This window comes from Anolis carolinensis, unplaced genomic scaffold (genome assembly GCF_035594765.1).
Source record: "Anolis carolinensis isolate JA03-04 unplaced genomic scaffold, rAnoCar3.1.pri scaffold_15, whole genome shotgun sequence".
Taxonomy (NCBI): Eukaryota; Metazoa; Chordata; class Lepidosauria; order Squamata; family Dactyloidae; genus Anolis; species Anolis carolinensis.
This window is the reverse complement of record NW_026943826.1, coordinates 11,328,181-11,354,151: the sequence shown is the minus strand read 5'-3', so window position 1 is coordinate 11,354,151 and position 25,971 is coordinate 11,328,181. Positions and strand designations below refer to the sequence as shown.

The 25,971-nt window shown below is 42.9% G+C and overlaps 1 protein-coding gene across 4 annotated transcripts in view; it reads left to right on the top strand.

Annotated features, from left to right (window-relative positions):
• The window catches only part of megf6 (multiple EGF like domains 6), a 79,430-nt gene that overhangs the window by 49,203 nt on the left and 4,256 nt on the right, over nt 1-25,971 (top strand). For all 4 annotated transcript variants that reach the window (XM_062965605.1, XM_062965604.1, XM_062965607.1 and 1 more), the window contains 23 exons: nt 349-480; nt 1,026-1,154; nt 2,216-2,344; nt 3,119-3,253; nt 4,214-4,348; nt 6,603-6,728; nt 6,939-7,070; nt 8,352-8,480; nt 9,105-9,236; nt 9,447-9,575; nt 9,771-9,899; nt 9,983-10,111; nt 11,337-11,465; nt 11,691-11,819; nt 14,367-14,495; nt 16,980-17,108; nt 17,209-17,340; nt 17,458-17,586; nt 19,803-19,931; nt 20,162-20,290; nt 20,364-20,492; nt 22,009-22,137; nt 25,051-25,179. In XM_062965605.1, the coding sequence (XP_062821675.1) occupies nt 349-480; nt 1,026-1,154; nt 2,216-2,344; nt 3,119-3,253; nt 4,214-4,348; nt 6,603-6,728; nt 6,939-7,070; nt 8,352-8,480; nt 9,105-9,236; nt 9,447-9,575; nt 9,771-9,899; nt 9,983-10,111; nt 11,337-11,465; nt 11,691-11,819; nt 14,367-14,495; nt 16,980-17,108; nt 17,209-17,340; nt 17,458-17,586; nt 19,803-19,931; nt 20,162-20,290; nt 20,364-20,492; nt 22,009-22,137; nt 25,051-25,179 (2,988 nt within the window). The remainder of the gene's footprint in view (nt 1-348; nt 481-1,025; nt 1,155-2,215; nt 2,345-3,118; nt 3,254-4,213; nt 4,349-6,602; nt 6,729-6,938; nt 7,071-8,351; nt 8,481-9,104; nt 9,237-9,446; nt 9,576-9,770; nt 9,900-9,982; nt 10,112-11,336; nt 11,466-11,690; nt 11,820-14,366; nt 14,496-16,979; nt 17,109-17,208; nt 17,341-17,457; nt 17,587-19,802; nt 19,932-20,161; nt 20,291-20,363; nt 20,493-22,008; nt 22,138-25,050; nt 25,180-25,971) is intronic.

The window sequence follows — 25,971 nt, the reverse complement described above, 5'->3', positions numbered from 1 at the left end:
TCTTTGTCTCCTTAGCTCTAAATTCTTTACAGCCACACGACACTTCACGCTCTGCTTGCTGTGAGCTGAATGCGCAACTATAAGTATCCTGTTTTTGTGAATTTCGGATTCTCTGCTGTTTTGGGGTAGTTTTCCCTAACAGAAAATCCCAACACTTTTAACTCTGGATCTTTGACTCCTTAGCTCTAAATTCAGTCACACGACACTTAACGCTCTGCTTGCTGTGAGCTGAATGCTCAGTGATAAGTATCCTGTTTTTTGTGTATTTCGGATGCTATTTTTGTGTCTTGGCCTCGTGGGATTGTTGAGTCTTAATGGCAGACTCCTTATGTCTCCTCTTCTTGACAGTCTGCTTGGACGACACCTTCGGCCCCGACTGCAGTCTGACCTGCGAGGATTGCCAGAACAGAGGGGTCTGCAACGAAGAGCGGTCCGGATGCAACTGTCCGGACGGCTGGAGCGGAATCCTTTGCAACGAAAGTGAGTTGGAGTCACGATGCCAAGCTGGGGTCCCGTTTTATGACCTGTCAAAGTATGTCCTTCCACGAGTCCATTAAGAAAGGAGTGTGATGGCAACACCAGGAGCCAGCTGGCCTTGCCTTGCACGGAAAGCCCTCTCTGTTCTCCGTTTGCCATGTTTGTGTTGGCCTGGAGTTCCCAGGCAAAGGCTCTCCAATAACGTTGTGTGAAGGCCGTTATCGTTATTCGCCCCCAGAGATCTCAGTCTGCAAGTTGAACTTGTGCCGATTGGCCTTGCATTTCAGCCGTTGCGTTCTGTCCGAAGTTGAAAAGCGCTCTGCGGCAAATTAGAAATAGCATTTGCATTTAAAATAACGCTTATTAAGTATATCCATGGAAAAAATATAACAACATCAATGGAAAAATAATATATATATATATGCCTATACAAGAGTGAGTCAAAAAGTTTTGTGATTCCGTTGTGCTGTTCTTTGTTTCTTGGTTCCCTGCCGTTTGTATGACCACCACCTCCATTCTTTTTGTGTCTCCGGCGTTCCCTTCTATAGCTTGCCCAGACGGCACCTTTGGCCGGAACTGCAGCTCGACCTGTCTCTGCCGAAACGGAGGCACCTGTGACCCAGTGACGGGGGGCTGCCGCTGCCCCCCGGGAGTGAACGGAGAGCGATGTGAAGACGGTAAGAACGGCCCTGCTTGCGAGGAATCCCTTGACATCCCTTTCGTATGATACTATTTCCAGCACCCACCTTTTGCTTGATATGGATTAGAAATCAGATGGTTTTCCCTGTAGTAGGCAGTAAGATCACCTAAAGCTTCTGAGAGCTTCTGTTCAGCCATTTCAAAGCTTTCAGATTAGGTGGTGATGGCAAAATCGTCAGCATAGATGAAACTCTCTGTCCCTTCTGGCAGTAGCTGGTTTGTGTTTTAGATGGATTAGGAATCAGCTGGTTTTCCCTGTAATAGGCAGTAAGAGCACCTAAAGCTTCAGAGAGCTTCTGTTCAACCATTTCAAAGCTCTCTGCTTGAGCGATGATGGCAAGATCGTCAGCATAGATGAAACTTTTTGTCCCTTCTGGAAGTAGCTGGTTTGTGTTTTAGATGGATTACAAATCAACTGGTTTTCCCTGTAATAGTCAGTAAGAGCACCTAAAGCTTCGGAGAGCTTCTGTTCAATCATTTCCAATCTCCCTACTTGAGTGATGATGGCACGATCGTCAGCATAGATGAAACTCTTTGTCTGTGTTTAGATGGATTAGGAATCAACTGGTTTTCCCTGTCATAGGCAGTAAGAGCACCTAAAGCTTCAGAGAGCTTCTGTTCAATCATTTCAAAGCTCTCTTCTTGGACGGTGAGCATAGATTAAATTCTCTGTCCCCGTTGGCTGGTCATTTGTGTAAATGTTAAACATCGATGGCTCAAGCACACTCCCCTGAGTTAGGCTGTTCTTCTGTTTCTGCCATCTGATTCTCTGACCAACTCAACAAAAAGGCTCCTGTTTCGTAGCAGATTTCCTATGAAGTGAGCAAGGTGGTAATCCTTTGTGATATAAGTTTTTTTTACAAGAAGGTGATGATTTAGAGTATCATAAGCTGCTGACAGGTCTATGAAGACAGCTCCTGGAACCTGCTGCCTTTCTTCTAGTGTTGAGATGGAGGGATTCTACTGTTACGACGTCTGCATTGTCTTGTTTTTGTTCGCAAGCTTACAATGGCTTTTTTCTCCCCGCAACCCATTCCAGGTTGCCCCAAAGGTTTCTATGGGAAGCACTGCAGGAAGAAATGCAACTGCGCCAACCGGGGACGCTGCCACCGGATTTACGGAGCATGCCTTTGTGACCCGGGACTCTACGGGCGATACTGTCACCTTGGTAAACCAACACCCCTTCCCCACTTCTCTAGAATGGTTGAAGTAGAGTTATCTGAAGTCTGTCCGCTAGCTAGGCATGTCCGATCGATGGAAAAGGTGTTTCAATTCTCGTTTCTAAAGTGGGGGCGCTGGCACTTCGATATAGAAAGTATTTCTGATTTTTTCACCCAAAAATTTCGGATATTTTCGAAAATTCGTAATGATTCTAAATGTTTCTAAAATGGCAGACGCGCATGCGCAATCGCCAAAAAAAAAAAAAAAAGGACGGGGGGAGGGGACTTTTACAGGGCTCTCCCGCCCTCGTTTCTTGAGCTATCCTCATCAAATTTGCAAATAAGCTCCCATTCAAGGTAGGTTGCAGAAACAAAATAATTTTTAAAATATTTTTTAAAATATATATTTTTTTTGGGGGGGGGGGGGAATTAACAAAACATTAAGAGACAATTAGAGAATGGGCCAACAATGGTTCGAATTACATTGCTGGATGTGCTGTGAGACAATGTCTCGGAATGCGTATCAAAAAGCGAGAACAATCCGAAATAATTCCGATATACGATTCAAAACGATTTTTTGGACATGTCTACTGTCCGCACTGTAGTATTGACACAGCTTGACACCACTTGAACCGTCAAGTAGATGCACCCCATCCGTCACTTTGTTCGCTCACTCTCAGTTTTACTTTCTGTCTTGTTTGTGTGATTGGCTACTAGCTTTTCAATCCGCTCTCATTTTCCCATTTTGAATCCTTTCTCTCTCGTCCCAAACCCGGTCTCAGCGTGCCCAAAGTGGGCCTATGGCACCGGCTGCTCCGAGGAATGCCAGTGCGTGCAACACAACACTCGGGATTGCGACAAGAAGGACGGCACGTGTCTCTGCAAGCCTGGCTACCAGGGAAGGAAATGCCAAGCAAGTGAGTTGGGGATTATTATTATTATTATTCCATTATTTTTTTTCATAATAATTTTTATTTATTTCTCAGGAATTTTATAACATTTGTCCAATCTGTCTTATTTTTCCCTTCTCTTATTTTTTGTGTCAAGATGTCCATTTGTATAATGTCCAATATTTTGGTTAGCCAATCTTTCGAATTCGGAGGTTCTTTTCTTTTCCAAACTCTCGCTAAGCTCAGTCTATCCGCAGTGCTAATGTAAAATAATATTCTATTGTCATTTTTCTTTAATATTGAGTATGAGAATCCTAGTAGGTACATTTCTGGTTTTAGTTTGAATTTGGTTCCTATCTTTTGTGTCATTTGGTGAATTGTCTTCCAAAATTCTTTGATTTTCCCACATGTCCACCATTGGTGAAAGAAGGTTCCTATTTTTGTTCCACATTTCCAGCATAATTTAGAGTTCGTTTTGTTGAATTTTGCTAATCTGTCCAGGGTATAATACCAACGGAATTGCATCTTATACCAGTTTTCTCTTATATCTGATGCCGCTGTGTATTTTTTTCCCCCAGATCTCTTCCCAATGGTCTAAATTTAAATCTTTTGCCCAATTGATCAATGCATTCCTTGATTTGTTCTTTTTCTGTTACCTACATTAGTAATTGTTGGTAAAGTAGTTTTATTAATTTTGTGTCTTACTGCATTATTATTTCCCATATCCCCATTATTATTCCATTATTATTATTCCTTCCTCCTCCTCCTCTTCTTCCAGATTTTTTTTCCCGGAAGCTATGTGTGTCCCATAACTGGTAAATGCCAGTGATGTCTTGAGCATTGTTTTATGACTCTGGAGACGGGGGTTCGAATCCCTGCTCAGCCCAGGAAACCCACTAGATGGGCGGACTTTAGGCAGCTCAGCTCCATCTTAAGTTGACAACAATACCAGCGACTTGTTTAATACAGCTATCATCCTTTGTGTAGGATGTGAACCAGGATACTATGGTGCCAGGTGCAAGAGCAAATGTGATTGCCCGGCCGGAGCACCTTGCGATCATGTGAACGGAGAATGCCAGAAGCTCTGTGGCGAAGGCTACCACGGGGAGAACTGCACCGAAGGTGAGATCCGTAGTGGCATTTTCAACAGCGCAAGGTTGTTTGCATGAGTTTCCTAGGACTCACACAGCAGAGCATCCAAAAATACAAAAACAGGATACTTATAGTTGAGCATTCAGCTCACAGCAAGCAGAGCGTGAAGTGTCGTGTGGCTGTGAAGAATTTAGAGCTTCGGAGGCAAAGATCCAGAGTTCAAAGTGTTGGGATTTTTTTTAGGGAAAACTCCCCAAAACATAGCAGAGCATCTAAAAATACAAAAGCTGGATACTTACAGTTGAGTGTTAAGCTCACAGCAAGCAGAGCGTGAAGTGTTGTGTGGCTGTAAAGAATTTAGAGCTTCGGAGGCAAAGATCCAGAGTTCAAAGTGTTGGGATTTTCTGTTAGGGAAGACTCCCCAAAACATAGCAGAGCATCCAAAAATACAAAAGCTGGATACTTATAGTTGAGCATTCAGCTCACAGCAAGCAGAGTGTGAAGTGTCATGTGGCTGTAAAGAATTTATAGCTTAGGAGACAAAGGTCCAGAGTTCAAAGTGTTAGGATTTTTTGTTAGGGAAAACTCCCCAAAACACTGAAGAGCATCCAAAAATACAAAAGCAGGATACTTACAGTTGAGCATTCAGCTCACAGCAAGCAGAGCGTGAAGTGTTGTGTGGCTGTAAAGAATTTGGAGCTTCGGAGGCAAAGATCCAGAGTTCAAAGTGTTGGGATTTTCTGTTAGGGAAAACTCCCCAGAACATAGCAGAGCATCCAAAAATACAAAAGCAGGATACTTACAGTTGAGCATTAAGCTCACAGCAAGCAGAGCCTGAAGTGTCATGTGACTGTAAAGAATTTAGAGCTTAGGAGGCAAAGATCCAGAGTTCAAAGTGTTAGGATCGTCTGTTAGGGAAAAGTTCCCAAAACACAGCAAAGCATCCAAAAATACAAAAGCAGGATACTTATAGTTGAGCATTCAGCTCACAGCAAGCAGAGTGTCATGTGGATGTAAAGAATTTAGAGCTTAGGAGGCTCTGATTTCTTCCAATTTCCACTCACTTTTCATTTATGGTCACAGTTGCTAGAAGATCGGGACTTCCAAATAAATGTCTCAGATTGCTTTTGCTTCGAAGGAAGAGAAGGGAAGCGAGACAGTAGTTTTTCGTTACCGAATGCCAGAAACCCTTTTCACAGGACGGAGTTGTCACGTTGGAGCAATTTGAACCATGGCAAGAAGGTGCTGGAAATTTTAAGCCCCGCAGGAAGGTCTTGCAGGAAATAACACACATTTTTATGGCAACGTCGGGCTCTGGACTTGAATACCGAATCTGGAAACTATTAGAAATGTAGAAGAGCATCTGCCGCTCATTAGCAGAGAGGAAAGAATGTGCCAAAGCGATGCCATCCCTTGCTTTAGATCTCCAAATTGGTTTGTCTCCATCGAACATAGAAGTCCCACAAATATCCCAAAACTCTCTGTGCTTGTGAGTCAGGAGAGATGTGTGTTTGGAGATTTTCCCAGCTAGATGACACTTCACACTCTGCTTGCTGTTAGCTGAATGCACAACTATAAGTCTCCTGTTTTTGTGAATTTTGGATTCTCTTCTGTTTTTGGGTAGTTTTCCCTAACAGAAAATCCCAACACTTTGAACTCTGGATCTTTGACTCCTTAACTCTAAATTCTTTACAGCCACATGGTACTTCACACTCTGCTTGCTGTGAGCTGAATGTGCAACTATAAGTAACTCAAAACTCTCTGTGCTTGTGTGTCAGGAGAGATGTGTGCTTGGAGATTTCCCCAGCTAGATGACACTTCACGCTCTGCTTGCTGTGAGCTGAATGCACAACTAGAAGTCTCCTGCTTTTGTGAATTTCGGATTCTCTGCTGTTTTTGGGTAGTTTTCCCTAACAGAAAATCCCAACACTTTGAACTCTGACTCCTTAGCTCTAAATTCTTTACAGCCACATGGCACTTCACGCTCTGCTTGCTGTGAGCTGAATGCGCAACTATAAGTAACTCAAAACCCTCTGTGCTTGTGTGTCAGGAGAGATGTGTGCTTGGAGATTTTCCCAGCTATATGACACTTCACACTCTGCTTGCTGTGAGCTGAATGCACAACTATAAGTAACTCCAAACTCTCTGTGCTTGTGTGTCAGGAGAGATGTGTGCTTGGAGATTTTCCCAGCTATATGTATCCTGTTTTTTTGGATGTTCTGCTGTGTCTTTGGGTCGTTTTCCTCCGCAACACCCAGAAAATCCTCTTTTCTTGTGATTGTAGAGTGTCCTGAAGGCAAGTTTGGGTCGAACTGCCTACAGTCCTGTTCCTGTAGTGGTTCGCCTTGCAATCCGTTCACCGGCCAATGCCTTTGTGTGGCCGGGAAGACTGGCGTCAATTGTGGCCAAGGTGAGTCACCTCCAGATAGTCGGTTTCAATGACAGAATCATCATTTCATATTAAGAAAATGGCCAGAATCGGGGAGAATCTCCTGATTCTATGGAGATAAAGACCAGTCTACTTCATGGAAAAAATGTTGAGTGTCCCTTATTGAATTCGGCTGACGGAACAGTCCAGAAGTCGGATGTTTTCGAATAGTGTCCTCCTCTCTTGTTTCAGATTGTCCCGAAGGCCGCTGGGGACCAGGCTGCCAGGATATTTGCCCGGACTGCAAGAACAACGGTCACTGCGTCCGTACCACCGGCGTGTGCCTCTGCACTCCCGGATATACAGGCAACCTTTGCCAGGATGGTAGGCAGTAGACATGTGCACAAAATTCGTTCTTATCGTTTCTTCCGATAGCTAAGAGGAAGCTAAGTGGTGGTAATGGTGGCCAAGCTCGAACTTTCAGTTCGGTTGTATGTAGTAAGTTAAGCAGTGGAGCTAAGAGGTTGCTAAGTGATGGTAACGGTGGCCAAGCTCGAACTTTCGGTTCGGTTGTAAGTAGTAAATTAAGCAGTGGAGCTAAGAGGCTGCTAAGTGATGGTAATGGTGGCCAAGCTTGAACTTTCGGTTCCGTTGTAAGTAGTAAATTAAGCAGTGGAGCTAAGAGGCTGCTAAGTGATGGTAATGGTGGCCAAGCTTGAACTTTCGGTTCGGTTGTAAGTAGTAAATTAAGCAGTGGAGCTAAGAGGCTGCTAAGTGATGGTAATGGTGGCCAAGCTTGAACTTTCGGTTCGGTTGTAAGTAGTAAATTAAGCAGTGGAGCTAAGAGGCTGCTAAGTGATGGTAATGGTGGCCAAGGTCGACCTTTCGGTTCGGTTGTAAGTAGTAAATTAAGCAGTGGAGCTAAGAGGCTGCTAAGTGATGGTAATGGTGGCCAAGGTCGACCTTTCGGTTCGGTTGTAAGTAGTAAATTAAGCAGTGGAGCTAAGAGGCTGCTAAGTGATGGTAATGGTGGCCAAGCTCGAACTTTCAGTTCGGTTTATATAGTAAGTTAAGCAGCTGAGCTAAGAGGCTGCTAAGTGATGGTAATGGCGGCCATGCTCAACCTTTCGGTTCGGTTGTATGTAGTAAGTTAAGCAGCGGAGCTAAGAGGCTGCTAAGTGATGGTAATGGCGGCCATGCTCAACCTTTCGGTTCGGTTGTATGTAGTAAGTTAAGCAGCGGAGCTAAGAGGGAGCTAAGAGGGTGGTAATGGCGGACAAGCTCGACCTTCCCTCAACCCTCCCTCTTGATCTTGCCTTCTTCTCCCCCCGGGAATAGAATTACTGTAAATAAATAAATACATAAATAAACAGGAGTTTTCCCGAGAAGCCAGATTAGGCTTGAGAACAGAGGGAGTGAAAAATAGAGGTAGCAAATTAAGGATAAGCCATCTCACACAACTCTCCACGTCAAGCTGTGTCGTATGTCTAACGGCATTGAATATTTGCCGTGTGTATGTGCATTGTGATCCGCCCTGGTGACAAAGAAGGGCGGAATATAAATACTGTAAATAAATAAATACAGGAACTAAGCGTATTATGAAATGCCAAGTGCGTTCAGCCCTCCATATCCTCAGATCCTGCATCCTTTGCCTTTGTTTTGCAGCGTGTCCTCCTGGCTGGTTCGGACAAGATTGCCAACTGCGTTGCAACTGTGAGAATGAAGGGCATTGTCACCCAGAGATGGGAAGGTGTAGTTGTGCCCCCGGATGGACCGGCTATCATTGTCAAAGAGGTATCGTGCCTTCCCTGTTCATAGTCGTAGAAGAAACATACCAGGGCCATCTAGTCCAATCATTCTGCACAGGAATTGTTGAAGTGGGAATGATTGAATATAGAGTTGTTTAAATGTAATTGAGTTATAGTGATGCAATGTGATCTGGAGATTGCATCATGCACTGTTTGCTGTCCACTATGCGAGTGTGTAAAGAGTTAACTGTGTATTGCATCAGACAGCAGAGGTGGTTATAAATAGCTCCCTGTGTTATCTGTTCTTTCTCTGCTCTCTGCACTCTGTCTGTATATATCGTCTTGAGAGTTTTCCGTTTGTCAGTAAACCTTTTGTAGATAGCCAAACAGGCTTCAGCCTCTTTATTGGTGCCAGTGATTCTTTGTTGATCTTCCGCTGCATGTGTTTTATCCAAACCGCGCGCTCTGACAAAAGCACCCCTGACAGCTCTTTAAGCCACTCCCCATAGGGCTCGTTCTCCAGATTCAGGATCCCACCATCATGGTGTCGAACCAAATATCTTTGACAGTGTAGAGGTTAGATTTGAGTATGAATAGAAGTGTGACTTGGCTTTTTTCACGCGTAGTGGAGGACGACGGCTGCAACACGGTCTCTCCTTTCCCTTTGCAGCCTGTGATCCCGGCCACTGGGGTCCCGACTGTGCCAACGCTTGCAATTGCAGCAACAGCGATGGGAGCTGCAACGCCTTGACTGGGCAATGCCTCTGTGAGGCCGGATACACCGGGTCCCGTTGTGATCGGAGTGAGTGTTGTCTTATCGCGAGATATATTTGTGTCGTACCTTCAAGAGCTCCTGGTAGACAGGAGGGAAGAATTGTTTCCCTTACACCCCGTATTGCTGACTCTTGATATATAATCCTGGACCGAGATGTCACGCTAGCGCTTGCTTCCACAAAAACAGCTAGGTCCTTTCTCTTCTCCATCCCCATTGTGTTGTGTTGTTCTTCCCAAGAGTGCCCCGAAGGGTTGTTTGGTCCGAACTGCCAGCACCGGTGCCAATGTGACAACGGAGCCGCTTGCGACCACGTCAGCGGGGCCTGCACTTGCACTCCGGGTTGGAGAGGGACGTTTTGTGAGCTCGGTAAGTAGCCAGAACTACTGGACCTCGGGTTGCTGGCATCCCATATTTCTGACATCCCATAATCCTGCTTTCCCTTAGCAGATCTGGCGGGTGAACATCACAGCTGTCTGTCACAATTGAGAATTATTAGTTTGAGTCTTTTATACGAATAGGTTTAACCCTTTTGGACTCTCATGTCTTTTTTCTGTCCTGCAGCCTGCCCTGATGGTTTTTATGGGATGGAGTGTCGAGGGAGCTGCCGTTGTCTCAATGGAGCCCGTTGTGATCCTGTGATGGGACACTGCCTTTGTCCTCCTGGCTGGATCGGCCCAAACTGCAATCAAAGTATGTGCCCCATGGCTTCAAAAAGTAAGGCGTTGGCTGCATGCGCCTACAAGGAGCTACTCATGTGCCTGTTCCCCTTGCAGCTTGCCAGGCTCACCGCTATGGGGAGAATTGCAGCCAGGAATGCCACTGTTCCAATGGGGCTCCTTGTGACCACATCAGTGGGCAGTGCCTCTGTGCGCCTGGATGGACGGGAGACACCTGTCAGCAAGGTATGGACAGCTAGTACAACTCAGTGGTTCCCAAACTTCTTTGGCCTACCACCCCCTTTCCAGAAAAGATTACTCAGCACCCCCTGGAAAGGGGGGCGTGGCTTAGAGTGTTGGGCGTGGCTCCTGCTCAAGAGGGAGGGGCTGAGCCTCTCCCCTAGCTTCTATCCCTGTCCTTAGGTGCCTGCCAGGACACGGGGCAGGGCTAGAGGAGGGGGTGGGGCCTCTTCCCAAGTGCTCGACGGGGCTGAACCGCCCCCGTGTTCTAACAAGCGCCTCAGGGGAGGTATACAGAGGCTCAGCCCTGTCTTGCACTCTTGGGAAAAGGCCCCGCCCCCACCCCCAGCCCCGCCCTTTAGTCCTAAAAGGCCTCTCAGGAGAAATATAGAGGCTCAGCTCTGTCTCAGGCTCTTGGAAGGAGGCCCCGCCCCTGCCCCTAGCCCCGCCCTTTAGTCCTAAAAGAGTGCGTGTGTGTGTGGGAGGGGGGAAGAAGAGTCCTGAGTGATGAGTTTGTGGAGAAGTGAAGAACAGTTTCCTTATTGATTTCCTGCCCATCCCAATCCTGGTTGCTGCTATCTTGGCGGCTGAGAACTGAGCCGTAGCCCCACCCTCGGGCTTATATTGTGTATGGGAGGAATGGGCGGGGCTACCGCCAAAATGTTGCTCTTTCAAACTCTAGAAGGTTCCGAAGGTCTGCGCAGGCGCAGTGGAAACTAGGATTGGGATGGGCAGGGTTATGAGTTCTGAGGCAGGGCTGAGCTTCTATCCCTGACCTGCGGCGCCTGCCAGAACACAGGGGGCAGGGCTAGAGGAGGGGGCGGGGCCTCTATACCATGCCTCCGTGTTCTAACAAGCGCCTCAGGGGAGGTATACAGAGGTTCCACCCCTGCCCCAGCCCTGCCCTTTAGTCCTAAAAGGCCTCTCAGGAGAGATATAGAGGCTCAGCCCTGTCTCAGGCTCTTGGAAGAAGGCCCCGCCCCCTTCCCTAGTTCCACCCTCTGTCCTAACAGGTGCCTCAGGTGCTCAGCCCTGTCTTCGACACTTGGGAAGAGGCCCCGCCCCTCCCTTGGCTCCGTCCCATGTCCTAATCCCTGCAGCACCCACCAGGGGGCGGTAGTGCCCTCTTTGGGAATCGTTGATATAACTGGTATCACTGAACAAGCCTTTTACAACCGAGGTGGAACAAAAATTGTGCTACATACTTTTGTTGCTTTTCTTCTTCTCAAAGTGTGTCCGGACGGCTTCTACGGTGCAGGCTGCCAACTCCCATGCCTCTGTCAGCATGGCGGGATGTGTGATCCGGTCACTGGACTCTGTACATGCCCAGAGGGATGGATTGGATTGGCCTGTGAGCTGGGTAGGAAACTCCTGCAAAGAACCCAAGAGCTTATCAGCAAGACAGAAAGAAGCAGAACACCCCCATCCCCAAAACAATCCTTGAGATTAGTGCAGAAATACAACCGGAGGCTCCATCTTTGGAGGCTTTTAAGCAGAGGCTGGATGGCCATCTGTTGGGGTGGCAGGGAGTTGGACTGGATGGCCCATGAGGTCTCTTCCGACTCTAGGATTCTCTTTTCCGTAGAGTGTCCCCAAGGAAAATATGGGCACGGTTGCCACGAAAGCTGCGGTTGTCTCCATGGGGGGCTGTGCGACCAAGAGACGGGGCACTGCCGTTGCGGTGCTGGATGGACCGGAGAGAAGTGCCAAAGCCGTAAGTAGAAAGAACGCATGCATATCTTGCGATTGCCGAATAAACGAAAGACACAGAAGAAACTGTAGTATGAATTTCGCACACCAGGCGTTTGTGTCAAGTTGAGTTTCGTGTGGGGAGGAGGACTTTCTGTTTCGTGCTTCCGAATAAACGGACGTCACGAAAGACACGAATAAAATATAACATGCACTTTGTTAACCTATCATGACAACCTCACTGTTTTTAATTTCTATGTTTTTAGTAAGTGTGTTTTATTTTTTTGGTTAATGCTTAAATATTATAATTGGTATGTTATTGTTTATTGTTTGTTTACTGATGTACTGTACCATTGTTTTGTTTTGTATTTGATATTTCTGTGAGCCGCCCCGAGTCTCCTCCGGGGGAGATGGTGGCGGGATATAAATAAAGTACTATTTCTTCTTCTTCTTCTTCTTCTACTTCTACTTCTTCTTCTACTACTACTACTACTTCTTCTTCTTCTACTTCTTCTTCTTCTACTACTACTTCTACTTCTACTTCTACTACTACTTCTACTTCTTCTACTTCTTCTACTTCTACTTCTTCTACTTCTTCTTCTACTTCTACTTCTTCTACTACTTCTACTTCTTCTTTTTCTACTTCTTTTACTTCTACTTCTTCTTCTTCTACTTCTTCTTCTACTATTTCTTCTTCTTCTACTTCTTCTTCTACTACTTCTTCTTCTTCTACTACTACTTCTTCTTCTTATAAAACAGTAAGAACAAATTTTGCGCACATGTCTAGTGGCCCAACACTCTGCCCAAAGTCAGTTAACTGCAATTTATATTTCCCTCGCAAAACAGATGTCTTATCTACACTAGCTTTTACCCAGCATTCCTTCCTCCTGCCTCCCTTCTTTATGGCAGAGAACCATAGCAGCCAGTTCCAGGCCGACCCGGTGATCCTGACATCGCAATTCAATGATTTTGCTCAGCAAGTGTTCCTACCGTGTTTCCCCGAAAATAAAACAGTGTCTTATATTAATTTTTGCTCCCAAAGATGCACTAGGTCTTATTTTCAGGGGATGTCTTATTTTTCCATGAAGAAGAATTCACATTTATTGTTGAACAAAAAAATTAACATTTATTATATACTGTATAGTAGTTGTCATGACAACCCAGCATAACCAAACAAATTGTGAATCTTATCAAGAATTTCTTGTTACTACCATTATTTCCATGGACAACAATGTATGTACATACATTTACTGTTCCTGCAAGCTCTGGTGTTCTGTTTGGCGGGCATGCTTCCAAACAAAAACTTTGCTAGGTCTTATTTTCAGGGGGGCCTTATATTTAGCAATTCAGCAAAACCTCTACTAGGTTTTATTTTCTGGGGATGTCTTATTTTCGGGGAAACAGGGTAGCTCACACAGCAACACACAATGAGTCCCCTAAAACGATCCCAAAGTTAGAGCCATTGAAAAGGCCCCACATTTGCATCATGACATCAGTTGATGGATCGTAAGTCCACACTCAAATCCACACTTATGCGAACCCTATTGATTCAATGGGTCTCTTCTAGAGGCCAGTTTTCCTCTTGGCTGAACACGAAAGGATTTCCCCACAGCGATGCAGTCCAAATTGGCTGGCACTCTATACGAGAAAAAAAATAGTTGTGTAAGTCGCCCAAAGGTTAAGCTATTTTAAAAAAAGAGATTCCGGTAAGTCCTATAAAAGGGCTTTCTTGTTCCTTTTTTTCGCCCTTAACGTTGGCAGACGCCACTCTCACATATCGCTTGCCCAATTGGCTATGTTTCAGAATAACTGGTTGGGTCATTTTTGTGAGTCCCAGTTATTGGAGCCGAGTGTGATTCGACTGCAACTCGACTCGGAACTGCTCACATTCGATCCTACCGGGATTTTTTTTTAAGAAGCTCAGAGATTTCTAATTCTGAAAGTCTTTGGAGGGAGTTGTAGGAGTTGTAGTTTCTCTACATCAAGATGAACCTAAACAATGATGGACCTGGACCCTACTTACCCCATATGCCCACATTTGAATACTGGTGGGTTTTCAGAAGAATTGGCCTGGACATTTGGGAATTGTAGTTCCTCCTAGATTTTATGTTTCTCCTCCACCACAGACACCCCAGTGTTTCTGACTCTCTCCATTTGTGTGGAATTTTCTCACGGCCTCTACCATAACCCTTTCCTATTCCTAACAGAAGAATTGAGCCGCAACTGAACATACTGGAGCGGTCTGGGGAGAATTCAGCCTGATTGATAGGAGTTGTAGGGATTGGGATGTATAGTTCATCTGCAATCTAAGCGCACTCTGAACTCCACCAAAGATGGAGTTGGACCAAACTTGGCACATAGAGACGCCATGACCAGCAAAAAATACAGGAGCTCTTTGCGGGAAATTCACCTTGATTAGGGCGAGTTGTAGTTCACCTACATCCAGAGATGAGCCGGAAATGAAAGGAGAAGCCTTTGCCTTTGTCTGTGTATGTGTGTCTCATTATAACAAGGCATTGAATTACCCAACATGACTAACCCAATATTGTGGCTTTGTGACTTCTCCCTGTAGCTTGCCCAGAGGGAACCCACGGAGGAGAGTGCAAGGAGCGGTGCGACTGTGAGCGTGGGGTCCGGTGCCACCCCGTCACAGGGGCCTGCGACTGCCCACCGGGATGGAGAGGACAGCGCTGCGAGAAACGTAAGGCTGAAAGAACTTGTGGGTCTTGAGATAAAGTCTAGTGTCTTTACCTAGTGGATCCAACAACACTTTGAAGGCAGAGGTGTCACTCCGTTAAAATGTGCTTGAGACCTTAGACCTAGAATAATAGAATTGGACAAGACCCCCAACCGTCGAACCCAGCTCACTGTTTACCTAAGCAATTTGGAATTTATTATTATTATTATTATTATTATTATTATTATTATTATTATTATTAGTGTGCCCCAGTAAATCAACAGCAGTAATAAGATCTACCGATCAAAAGATGGCCAGTTCGAAGCCTGGTCGGGGTGAGCACTCGACCGTCGAACCCAGCTCACTGTTTACCTAAGCAATTTGGAAATTATTATTATTATTATCTTGTTATGACACAGCAAACAAGATAGATAGGTTGGATTTCATATTATTATTATTATTATTATTATTATTATTATTATTATTATTATTATTATTATTATTGTATGACAGAGCAATTATTATTATTATTATTATTATTATTATTATTATTATTATTATTATTATTATTGTGCCCCAGTAAATCACCAGCAGTAATAAGATCTACCAACCGAAAAGTGACCAGTTCGAAGCCCGGTCGGGGTGAGCACTCAACCGTCAAGCCCAGCTCACTGTTTACCTAAGCAGTTCGGAATATAGTATTATTATTATTATTATTATTATTATTATTATTATTATTGTGCCCCAGTAAATCCCCAGCAGCAATAAGATCTACCGACTGAAAGGTGGCCAGTTCGAAGCCTGGTCGGGGTGAGCACCCAACCGTCAAGCCCAGCTCACTGTTTACATAAGCAGTTCGGAATATATTATTATTATTATTATTATTATTATTATTATTATTATTATTATTATTATTGTGCCCCAGTAAATCACCAGCAGTAATAAGATCTACCAACTGAAAGGTGGCCAGTTCAAAGCCCAGTCAGGGTGAGCTCTCAACCGTCGAACCCAGCTCACTGTTTACCTAAGCAATTTGGAAATTATTATTGTTGTTGTTGTTGTTGTTGTATGACACAGCAATTATTATTATTATTATTATTATTATTATTATTATTATTATTATTATTATTATTGTGCCCCAGTAAATCACCAGCAGTAATAAGATCTACCAACTGAAAGGTGGCCAGTTCAAAGCCCGGTCGGGGTGAGCACTCGACCGTCAAGCCCAGCTCACTGTTTACCTAAGCAGTTTGGAAAATATTATTATTATTATTATTATTATTATTAGTAGTAGTAGTAGTAGTAGTATTGTGCCCCAGTAAATCACCAGCAGTAATAAGATCTAATGATTGAAAGGTGGCCAGTTTGAAGCCCAGTCAGGGTGAGCACTCAACTGTCAAGCCCAGCTCACTGTTTACCTAAGCAGTTTGGAATATATTATTATTATTATTATTATTATTATTATTATTATTATTTTATTGTTGTTGTTGTTGTTGTTATTATTCCTAGCTGTGCCTGGCCACGCATTGCTGTGGCTTATGGGAATGCTTTGTTGGCCAGGTGGAATAGTAGTGAATAGCCTTGCAGCCTCAAAAGCCAGAACCCTGACCATACCCCGGCATCATTGTGGCCGAAGGGGTTACTAGGAGATGAAGTGGGCGGGGCCTAAAGGGGGCAGGGCCTACCCTTCTGACCAGCAACCAGGGTTGGAAACGGCTCTTCCTCGTTCTCTAATTTGGGCTTTATTTTCCAGGTTTTTTTGTTTGAAAGACATAGATGGGATGACGATGTCTTTTGTGGCCAAATTTGGTGTGATTTGGTTGAGTGGTTTTGTTGTTTACCCAGTCCTACAAACGTACATTACATTTTATATATATAAAGAAACTACATATTGAAGAAACTACAGTTGATGCGATCTATCCAATGCAACCTCAAATAATCCCAGAAAGAGACCTAAAAACAAGACAAGGATATATATATATATATATATATATATATATATATATATATACACATATATATATATACACACACACACACACACACACACACACAAATATATGCACATACACACACACATATATATGGTTCTGTATAATGTAGCAAAGCGGTGCTACAGAACAGACCTTGCTGCAATCCTGTGATGCTTTTAACAGCTATTTTGCATATAAAATCTCTTGCATAAGAACGGACTGAAATGAGTCAATGGAGCAGAGGCCAGCAGTGAGGTGTCCAGCAACTCTGTGAGTGGGATTACACTGGATCCATTTCAATTGGTGGGTACTGTGGGTGTGGACAAGCTCCTGGGGATGGTAAGGAGGACAACTTTTCCTGTCGTACAAATGTAATGTGCATTTTTCCTATGGAGTAAACAACAAAACCACTCAACCAAATCACACCAAATTTGTCCACAAGAGACATAGTCATCCAATCTATTACTACTACTATGATTACTATTATTATTGCACATCATCCAAGCTAAGTCTCCCAATTACCTTTTCCTGGCAGCCTGCCTGTCAGGGACCTTTGGGAAGGACTGTGTTGCCACTTGCGACTGTCCTCCTGGAACGCCTTGCAACCACATCACGGGCGAGTGTGGCTGCCCTCCCGGATTCACCGGTCATGGATGCGAACAGAGTAAGTCCCGGCACAGAAAGAGCTCCAGAACATTTGAATTTGTTTCTGTTCCTGGCTTGAATGTGATGTTTCCAACTTGCATCTTCCTCCTCCCGCTTAGCCTGTCTCCCCGGGACCTTTGGGCTCAACTGTGCGCAGATCTGCCAGTGCGCGGGAGTGAACCACAACTGCCACCCAGTGACCGGGGAGTGCATCTGCGCGCCAGGCTTCCACGGCAGCAATTGTCGGCAGAGTGAGTTGTCGCTCCAGCGCCGTTGCTTTTTGTGAGCATTCTCGACTGCCACATGTCGAGCATTTTTCCCGATTTGTTTTCACTCTGAAGCTTTGTTATCTCCCCTCTCCTGCCCAGGATGCCCACTGGGGCGATACGGCCCAAATTGTGAGAAGCAGTGCAAGTGTAAGAATGGAGGGCAGTGCGTGACCACCACAGGAACGTGCCAGTGCCCAGCCGGCTACCTTGGAGCGGACTGCAGTAGTGGTGAGTAGATAATAGTGTTGTGCATTCGTGTGGAATTGCTGTTTGTTTTGTGTCGTCTCATTCGTGTTGTTAGCAACCATTGGCACACATCAGCTGTCATGGGAAAGCAGCCCTCTCTCACACTCAGCTTAGGGTTCCAGAATAACTTGTTGTTGTTGTTGTTGTTGTTGTTGTTGTTGTTGTTATTATTATTAACAACCATTGGCAAACATCAGGTGTCATGGGGAAGCACTTCTCTCTCAGACTCAGCTTAGGGTTCCAGAATAAGTATTGTTGTTATTATTATTATTATCACCCATTGGCACACATCAACTGTCATGGGGAAGCAGTTCTCTCTCAGACTCAGCTTAGGGTCCCAAAATAACTATTGTTATTAATATTGTTATTATTATGAACACCCATAGGCACACATCAGCTGTCATGGGGAAGTACTCCTCTCTCAGACTCAGCTTAGGGTCCTAGAGTAACTATTGTTGTTAATATTAACACCCATTGGTACACATCAGCTGTCATGGGGAAGCAGTCCTCTCTCAGACTCAGCTTAGGGTTCTAGAATAATAATAATAATAATAATAATAATAATAATAATAATAATAATAATAATATTTATTATTATTATCATCACCCATTGGTACACCTGAGGTGTCATGGGGAAGCACTCCTCTCTCAGACTCAGCTTAGGGTCCCAGAGTAACTATTGTTGTTAATATTATTATTATTAACACCCATTGGTACACATCAGCTGTCATGGGGAAGCACTCTTCTCTCAGACTCAGCTAAGGGTCCCAGAATAACTATTGTTGTTAATATTATTATTATTATGAACACCCATTGGCACACATCAGCTGTCATGGGGAAGCACTCCTCTCTCAGACTCAGCTTAGGGTCCCAGAGTAACTATTATTATTAATATGATTATTATTATTATTAAGACCCATTGGTCCACATCAGATGTAATGGCGAGGCTTTCCTCTCCCAGACTCAGCTTAGAGTCCCAAAGTATTATTATTAAGACCCATTTGCACACATCAGATGTAATGAGAAGGCTTTCCTCTCCCAGACTCAGCTTAGGGTCCCAAAGTATTATTATTAAGACCCATTGGCACACATCAGATGTAATGAGAAGGCTTTCCTCTCCCAGACTCAGCTTAGGGTCCCAAAGTAGCTATCATTATACACACACACACACACATATATATATATTAACGCCCATTGGCACACATCAGATGTCACAGGTAAGTAGCCCTCTCTCAGACTCAGCTTAGGGTGCCAGAATAACTATTATTAATATGAATATTATTATTAAGACTCATTGGTCCACATCAGATGTAATGGTGAGGCTTTCCTCTCTCAGACTCAGCTTAGGGTCCCAAAGTAGCTATCGTATGTGTGTGTGTGTGTGTGTGTGTGTGTGTGTGTGTGTGTGTGTGTGTGTATATATATATATATATATATATATATATATATATATATATATATTAGCTGTGCCCGGCCACGCGTTGCTGTGGCGTTGTCTGGTGGTGTTGGTGAGAAATTGTTGAGGTAGTGGTGGTATTGAATGTCTGTTGTATGGTTGTCTTTATGTTTAGTATGCACACTGAAGTGGATTATATGGCAGTGTGGAGTCAAGATAATCCAGTTCAAAGCAGATAATATAAGATTCTAAATGGGTAATATAGCTGTGTGGAAGGGCCTTGAGTCTACACTGCCATATAATCCAGTGCAAATTAGATAATCTGTGGAAGAGGCCTAAGTGAGGCCTAACTCTGCCTGTGCCCTGGGCTGAGTGGGTTGCTAGGAGACCAAGTGGGCGGAGCTTAGCCTTCTAACTGGCAGCAATTGGATAAAAACTATTATTCCTCTCCCTGTAATTAGGACTTTATTTTTCTTTTCTTTTTGCTGTATCAACCTAGAGCCATGAATGATGGGTTGTGTTGTCAAATTTTGAGGTTGGGGCGCCTGTTTTTGTTGTTTTGTCCGCTGCCCTGATGCCATCACTCTTTTATATATATAGATATATATATATATTTATATATATATTTATATATATATTAACACCCATTGGCACACATCAGATGTTACAGGGAAGTAGCCCTCTCCCAGGCTCATCTTAGGGTCCCAGAGTAACTATTCTTAAGAATATGAATATCATTATTAACACCCATTGATTGGTATGACAGCTGTGCAGTCGATAACTCCGTTGTTGTTTTTCCTAGCTTGCCCAGCTGGACACTACGGGGCTGGCTGTGCGCTGGTGTGTTCCTGCAGCCACAACGCCACCTGCCATCACGTGACAGGGGTTTGCCTTTGCCCTCCAGGAAGGACTGGCCCCAACTGCGAACGTGGTAAGCGAGCAACGATGGCGTCAGATTGCCTGGTGTCACCGTGAGTTTGATTGTATGCGTCTTCTATGTGTTGTCGAAGGCTTTCGTGGCCGGAATCACTGGGCTGCTGTGAGTCTTCCGGGCTGTCTGGCCATGTTCACACTTGGGAAGTGTCCGATGTGTGATCCAATACAACAGCCAGTATCACATTCTTGTTTGCTGTGGACTCATCTTGTTGTGTATCAAATCAGGTTGTCCAAGGAATCGTCATGGACCGGGATGTAAGCAGACGTGCGGATGCCAGAACGGAGGAGTCTGTCTCGCATCCGACGGCGCCTGCCTCTGCCAACTCGGGTGGACTGGGACATTTTGTGAACTAGGTAAGTCCTCCTTTTGTTTGCTTTCTGGTCTTGTTGGTGAAAGTAATACATTAAGAACCTGTTTTCTGTGCAGGGTGTCCACTGGGAAGTTACGGGGCCAACTGTCAGCTGAACTGCACTTGCCGAAACAACGCAACCTGTGATGCGACAACAGGAGCCTGCCAATGTGGGAAAGGGCACTATGGGAGTTTGTGCGAACACAGTAAGTTGCACTCACACTGTCAATATGGTTGGTCCGAGCATAGTTCAGGAATCACTTGGGTGTAAACACATAGTATCCCATTCATTATATAGTCCTTGGTTTCTGCTTTTTCGGCCTGTTTTTGGGTGTCTTTGGGGTGCTGATTCAGAAGAAATGGGATTGAACATCAGCTCTAGATAAATAATAATAATAATAATGATGATGATGATGATGATGATGATGATGTTATAAAGTGCCCTAGACACTTGGGAAGTGCTCGACTTGTGATTTTGTGATACGAAATCCGGCATGTCTATCTTGTTTGCTGTGTCATAATAAAATAATAATAATAATAATAATAATAATAATAATAATAATAATAATAATAATAATAATATTCATAGACACTTGGGAAGTGTTCAACTTGTGATTTTGTGATACGAAATCCAGCATATCTATCTTGTTTGCTGCGTCATAAAATAATAATAATAATAATAATAATAATAATAATAATAATAATAATAATAATATTCATAGACACTTGGGAAGTGTTCGACTTGTGATTTTGTGATACGAAATCCGGCATGTCTATCTTGTTTGCTGTGTCATAATAAAATAATAATAATAATAATGATGATGATGATGATGATGATGATGATGATGATGATGTTATAAAGTGCCCTAGACACTTGGGAAGTGTTCGACTTGTGATTTTGTGATACGAAATCCGGCATGTCTATCTTGTTTGCTGTGTCATAATAAAATAATAATAATAATAATAATGATGATGATGATGATGATGATGATGATGATGATGTTATAAAGTGCCCTAGACACTTGGGAAGTGTTCGACTTGTGATTTTGTGAAACGAAATCCAGCATGTCTATCTTGTTTGCTGTGTCATAATAAAATAAAATCTATCTCTATATATACAAATGTAATGTACGTTTGTAGGACTGAGTAAACAACAAAACCACTGAACCAAATCACATCAAACTTGGCCACAAAAGACATAGTCATCCAATCTATGTCTTTCAAACAAAAAAACTTAGAAAAATAAAGTCCAAATTAGAGGATGAGGAAGAGCTGTCCCCCCCCCCCCCCCGGCTGCCAGTCAGAAGGGTATTCCAGCTCACCAAACAAGGATTCCCATAAGAAGAAAACGGCCAGGCTTTGAGACTGCAAAGCTATCCACTGCTATTCCACCTGGCCAACAAAGGATTCCCATCAGCCACAGCAACAAACAGGAATGAATAGACTTGCAGCTTCAAAGCCTGGCTGCTTCTCATTACTTTATTTTCAACACCACCAGACTACGCCACAGCAACACGTGGTCGGGCACAGATAATAATAATAATAATAATAATAATAATAATAATTGTCTATCTCGTTTGCTGTGTCATACAATAATAATAATAATAATAATAATATATTTTATTTATATTCCGCCTTTCTTCTCCCCAAAGGGACTCAAGAGTGGATTACAGTATATAAACAGACACAGGCAAAAATTCCATGATTGTTTCTTCCTTCTAGGTTGCCCAACAGGCTTCCACGGAGTCGGTTGCCAAGAGCCATGCGCCTGCCAAAACGGAGCCACGTGTGACCCGGTCACCGGGGAATGTATTTGCCCCCCTGGTTTCCATGGCAACCAGTGCCAAAAAGGTATGTGACCTGCATCCGAACATAAAGAAGTCACGCTACTGATGAAGTCGATGCTTGCAAGGTCTGAAGTTGCTGTCTCATAGAAAATTTAGACGGGACTTAGGCTTATTTGTTTCTTAAATAAGAATTAAATTCCTTTAGCTTAATGTTGTGGTTCCAAAAAATTTGGCAAAATGAAAAGGTTTCTAAGCTCCACCTTGTGGCTGTTGTAGGTATTACACAAATATGTCATTTATAGTGGATGCTGCAGCTGTGCTTCCTAACAATCAGCCTGTTTAGCAAGAAGTATTATCTCTAATAATAATAATAATAATAATAATAATAATAATCATCATCATCATCCCTGCTGGGATCTGCACGCATCATCCGAAAATACATCTCACAGTCCTAGACACTTGGGAAGTGTTCGACTTGTGATTTTGTGATATGAAATCCAGCATATCTATCTTGTTTGCTGTGTCATAAAATAATAATAATAATAATAATAATAATAATAATAATAATAATAATAATAATAATACATCACACAGTCCTAGATACTTGGGAAGTGTTCGACTTGTGATTTTGTGATACGAAATCCAGCATATCTATCTTGTTTGCTGTGTCATAATACAATAATAATAATAATAATAATAATAATAATAATAATAATAATAATAATAATACATCACACAGTCCTAGACACTTGGGAAGTGTCCGACTTGTGATTTTGTGATATGAAATCCAGCATGTCTATCTTTTTTGCTGTGTCATAATAAAATAATAATAATAATAATAATAATAATAATAATAATAATAATAATAATACATCACACAGTCCTAGACACTTGGGAAGTGTTCGATTGTGATTTTGTGATACGAAATCCAGCATGTCTATCTTGTTTGCTGTGTCATAAAATAATAATAATAATAATAATAATAATAATACATCACACAGTCCTAGACACTTGGGAAGTGTTCGACTTTTGATTTTGTGATATGAAATCCAGCATGTCTATCTTTTTTGCTGTGTTATAATAATAATAATAATAATAATAATAATAATAATAATAATAATAATAATAATATTACATCACACAGTCCTAGACACTTGGGAAGTGTCCGACATGTGATTTTGTGATATGAAATCCAGCATGTCTATCTTGTTTGCTGTGTCATAATAATAATAATAATAATAATAATAATAATAATACATCACACAGTCCTAGACACTTGGGAAGTGTTCGACTTGTGATTTTGTGATATGAAATCCAGCATGTCTATCTTTTTTGCTGTGTTATAATAATAATAATAATAATAATAATAATAATAATAATAATAATAATACATCACACAGTCCTAGACACTTGGGAAGTGTTCGACTTGTGATTTTGTGATACGAAATCCAGCATATCTATCTTGTTTGCTGTGTCATAATATAATAATAATAATAATAATAATAATAATAATAATAATAATAATAATAATAATACATCACACAGTCCTAGACACTTGGGAAGTGTTCGACTTGTGATTTTGTGATACGAAATCCGGCATGTCTATCTTGTTTGCTGTGTCATAATAATAATAATAATAGTATAATATATCTTATTTATATTCCGCTCTATCTCCCGAGGGGACTTGGAGCGGATTACAGGTTACTATATATTATTATTATATATTATAATATTATATTATATTATATTATATTATTATATATATGGCAAACATTCCAAGCCGTTATACAATTGACAGAGGCAGACAGTACACAAACAGAGGCAAGGCTTCCCTCTTTCATTTCCGGCATGTTTTTGTTCCATTCTTCCACGTCGAGGAGTCTGTCAATCGCTGGCATGTTTTTCAGGGGCGCCTTTTACCTCCCCACTAAAACGGTACCTATTTATCTACCCACATTGCTGTTTTCGAACTGCTAGGTAGACAGAAGCTAGGCTGACGGCGGGAACTCACCTCGATTGCGGCTTGAACGGTCAACCTTCCGGTTGACAAGATATTTTGTAGCTGGCGGTTTAACCCACAGTGCTAGCTGGAATTTGTAGGTCCTCTAGTTTGTTTTTTTTTCGTGTCAGGAGCAACCGGAGTTGCTTCTGGAGTGAGAGAATTGGCCATCTGCAAGGACGTTGCTCAGGGGACGCCCAGATGTTTTGATGTTTTACCATCCTTGTGAGAGGCTTCTCTCATGTCCCCGCGTGGAGCTGGAGCTGAAAGAGAAGCCTTGCCTCTGTTTGTGTACTGTCTGTCTCTGTCAACTGTATAACGCCTTGGAATGTTTGCCATATATATAATAATATATTTTTATTTTGTGTCAAAAGCATTGCATAGCAAATACATTTTAAAATGATGGATAATAAAAGCATTGGATAATAATATATAATAATAATATAATATATAATGATATAATATATTATTATATATTATATATTATAATATATTATTATAATATATAATAATATATATAATAACCTGTAATCCACTCTTGAGTCCCCTCGGGAGATAGAGCGGAATATAAATAAGATATATTATATTATTATTATTTTATTATGACACAGCAAACAAGATAGATATGCTGGATTTCATATCACAAAATCACAAGTCGAACACTTCCCAAGCTCTCCCCGGGTGGGATTCAAACCTGGCAGCTTTCAGGTCAGCAACCCAACCTTCAAGTCACAAGGCTTTTATCCCCTAGGCCACTGGAGGCTCCTAGGTCCTCTAGTACAACCCTATAGTGAAAGCTGACCATCGAGTAATACTGAAGGATTATGGGATTCCGAGAGATCTTTGAGCAACAATATCTTCCTGGATGCTTAGCTCTACTATCACCCAGCCCAAACAGTCCTGGAGTCCCAGCAAATATTGAGGACCCGCTCCATCGCTAATTATCTATTTATCTATATATCAATCATTTGGCTACAGACTGTGATGCGGGGACGTATGGTGAAAATTGCCAGCGTCGTTGTGACTGCGAAGGGAACGCTCCGTGTGAACCGGCTACCGGACGCTGCCTCTGCCCTCCTGGGAAAACGGGTGCCAAGTGTGACGAAGGTCAGTTAACCCATAGTAAAAGGGGTGGTGCCTTTTGCCACGCCTGGCGATCCAACGGGACCTCTAAACAATCCGGTTTGGTCTCCAGGATACAGGGAAGAGGCATTTGGGGCACTTTTTGCTTGATATTCAAGCAGTGCTTCTTGTAGGTCAGAGCACGGTCCAGAGTGGCTCCCACGTATGTTGTTGTGCCGCAGTGCTCCACTGAGGTCATCCTCAGAGCTCGATGTTTCTCTATTCTTAAAAATGAAAACACACATCTGTGTTTTAGATGGATTAGGGATCAGCTGGTGTCCCTGTAATAGTCAGTAGACATGTTCAAAAAATCGTTTTGAATCGTATATCAGAATTATTTCGGATTGTTCTCGCTTTTTGATACGCATTCTGAGACATTGTCTCACAGCGCAACCAGCAATGTAATTCGAACCATTGTTGGACCATTCTCTAATTGTCTCTTAATGTTTTGTTAATTCCCCCCCCCCATTTTTTAAATATATTTTTAAAAATATTAAAAAAATTGTTTCTGCAACCTACCTTGAATGGGAGCTTAGCGCAGCCTAACATGGCTGCCGCTCCCCGGCCAATCAGAAGCTTCCACGATGGACGCAAAGGTAGGGGCTAACGTCCTCTGCGTCCACATGGAAGATTGCCATACAAGCCCAGTGTGTAGCGATTGCGCATGCGCGTCTGCCATTTTAGAAACATTTAGAATCGTTACAAATTTTCGGAAATATCCAAAAAAATTGGGTGAAAAAATCGGAAATACTTTCTATATCGAAGCGCCAGCGCCCC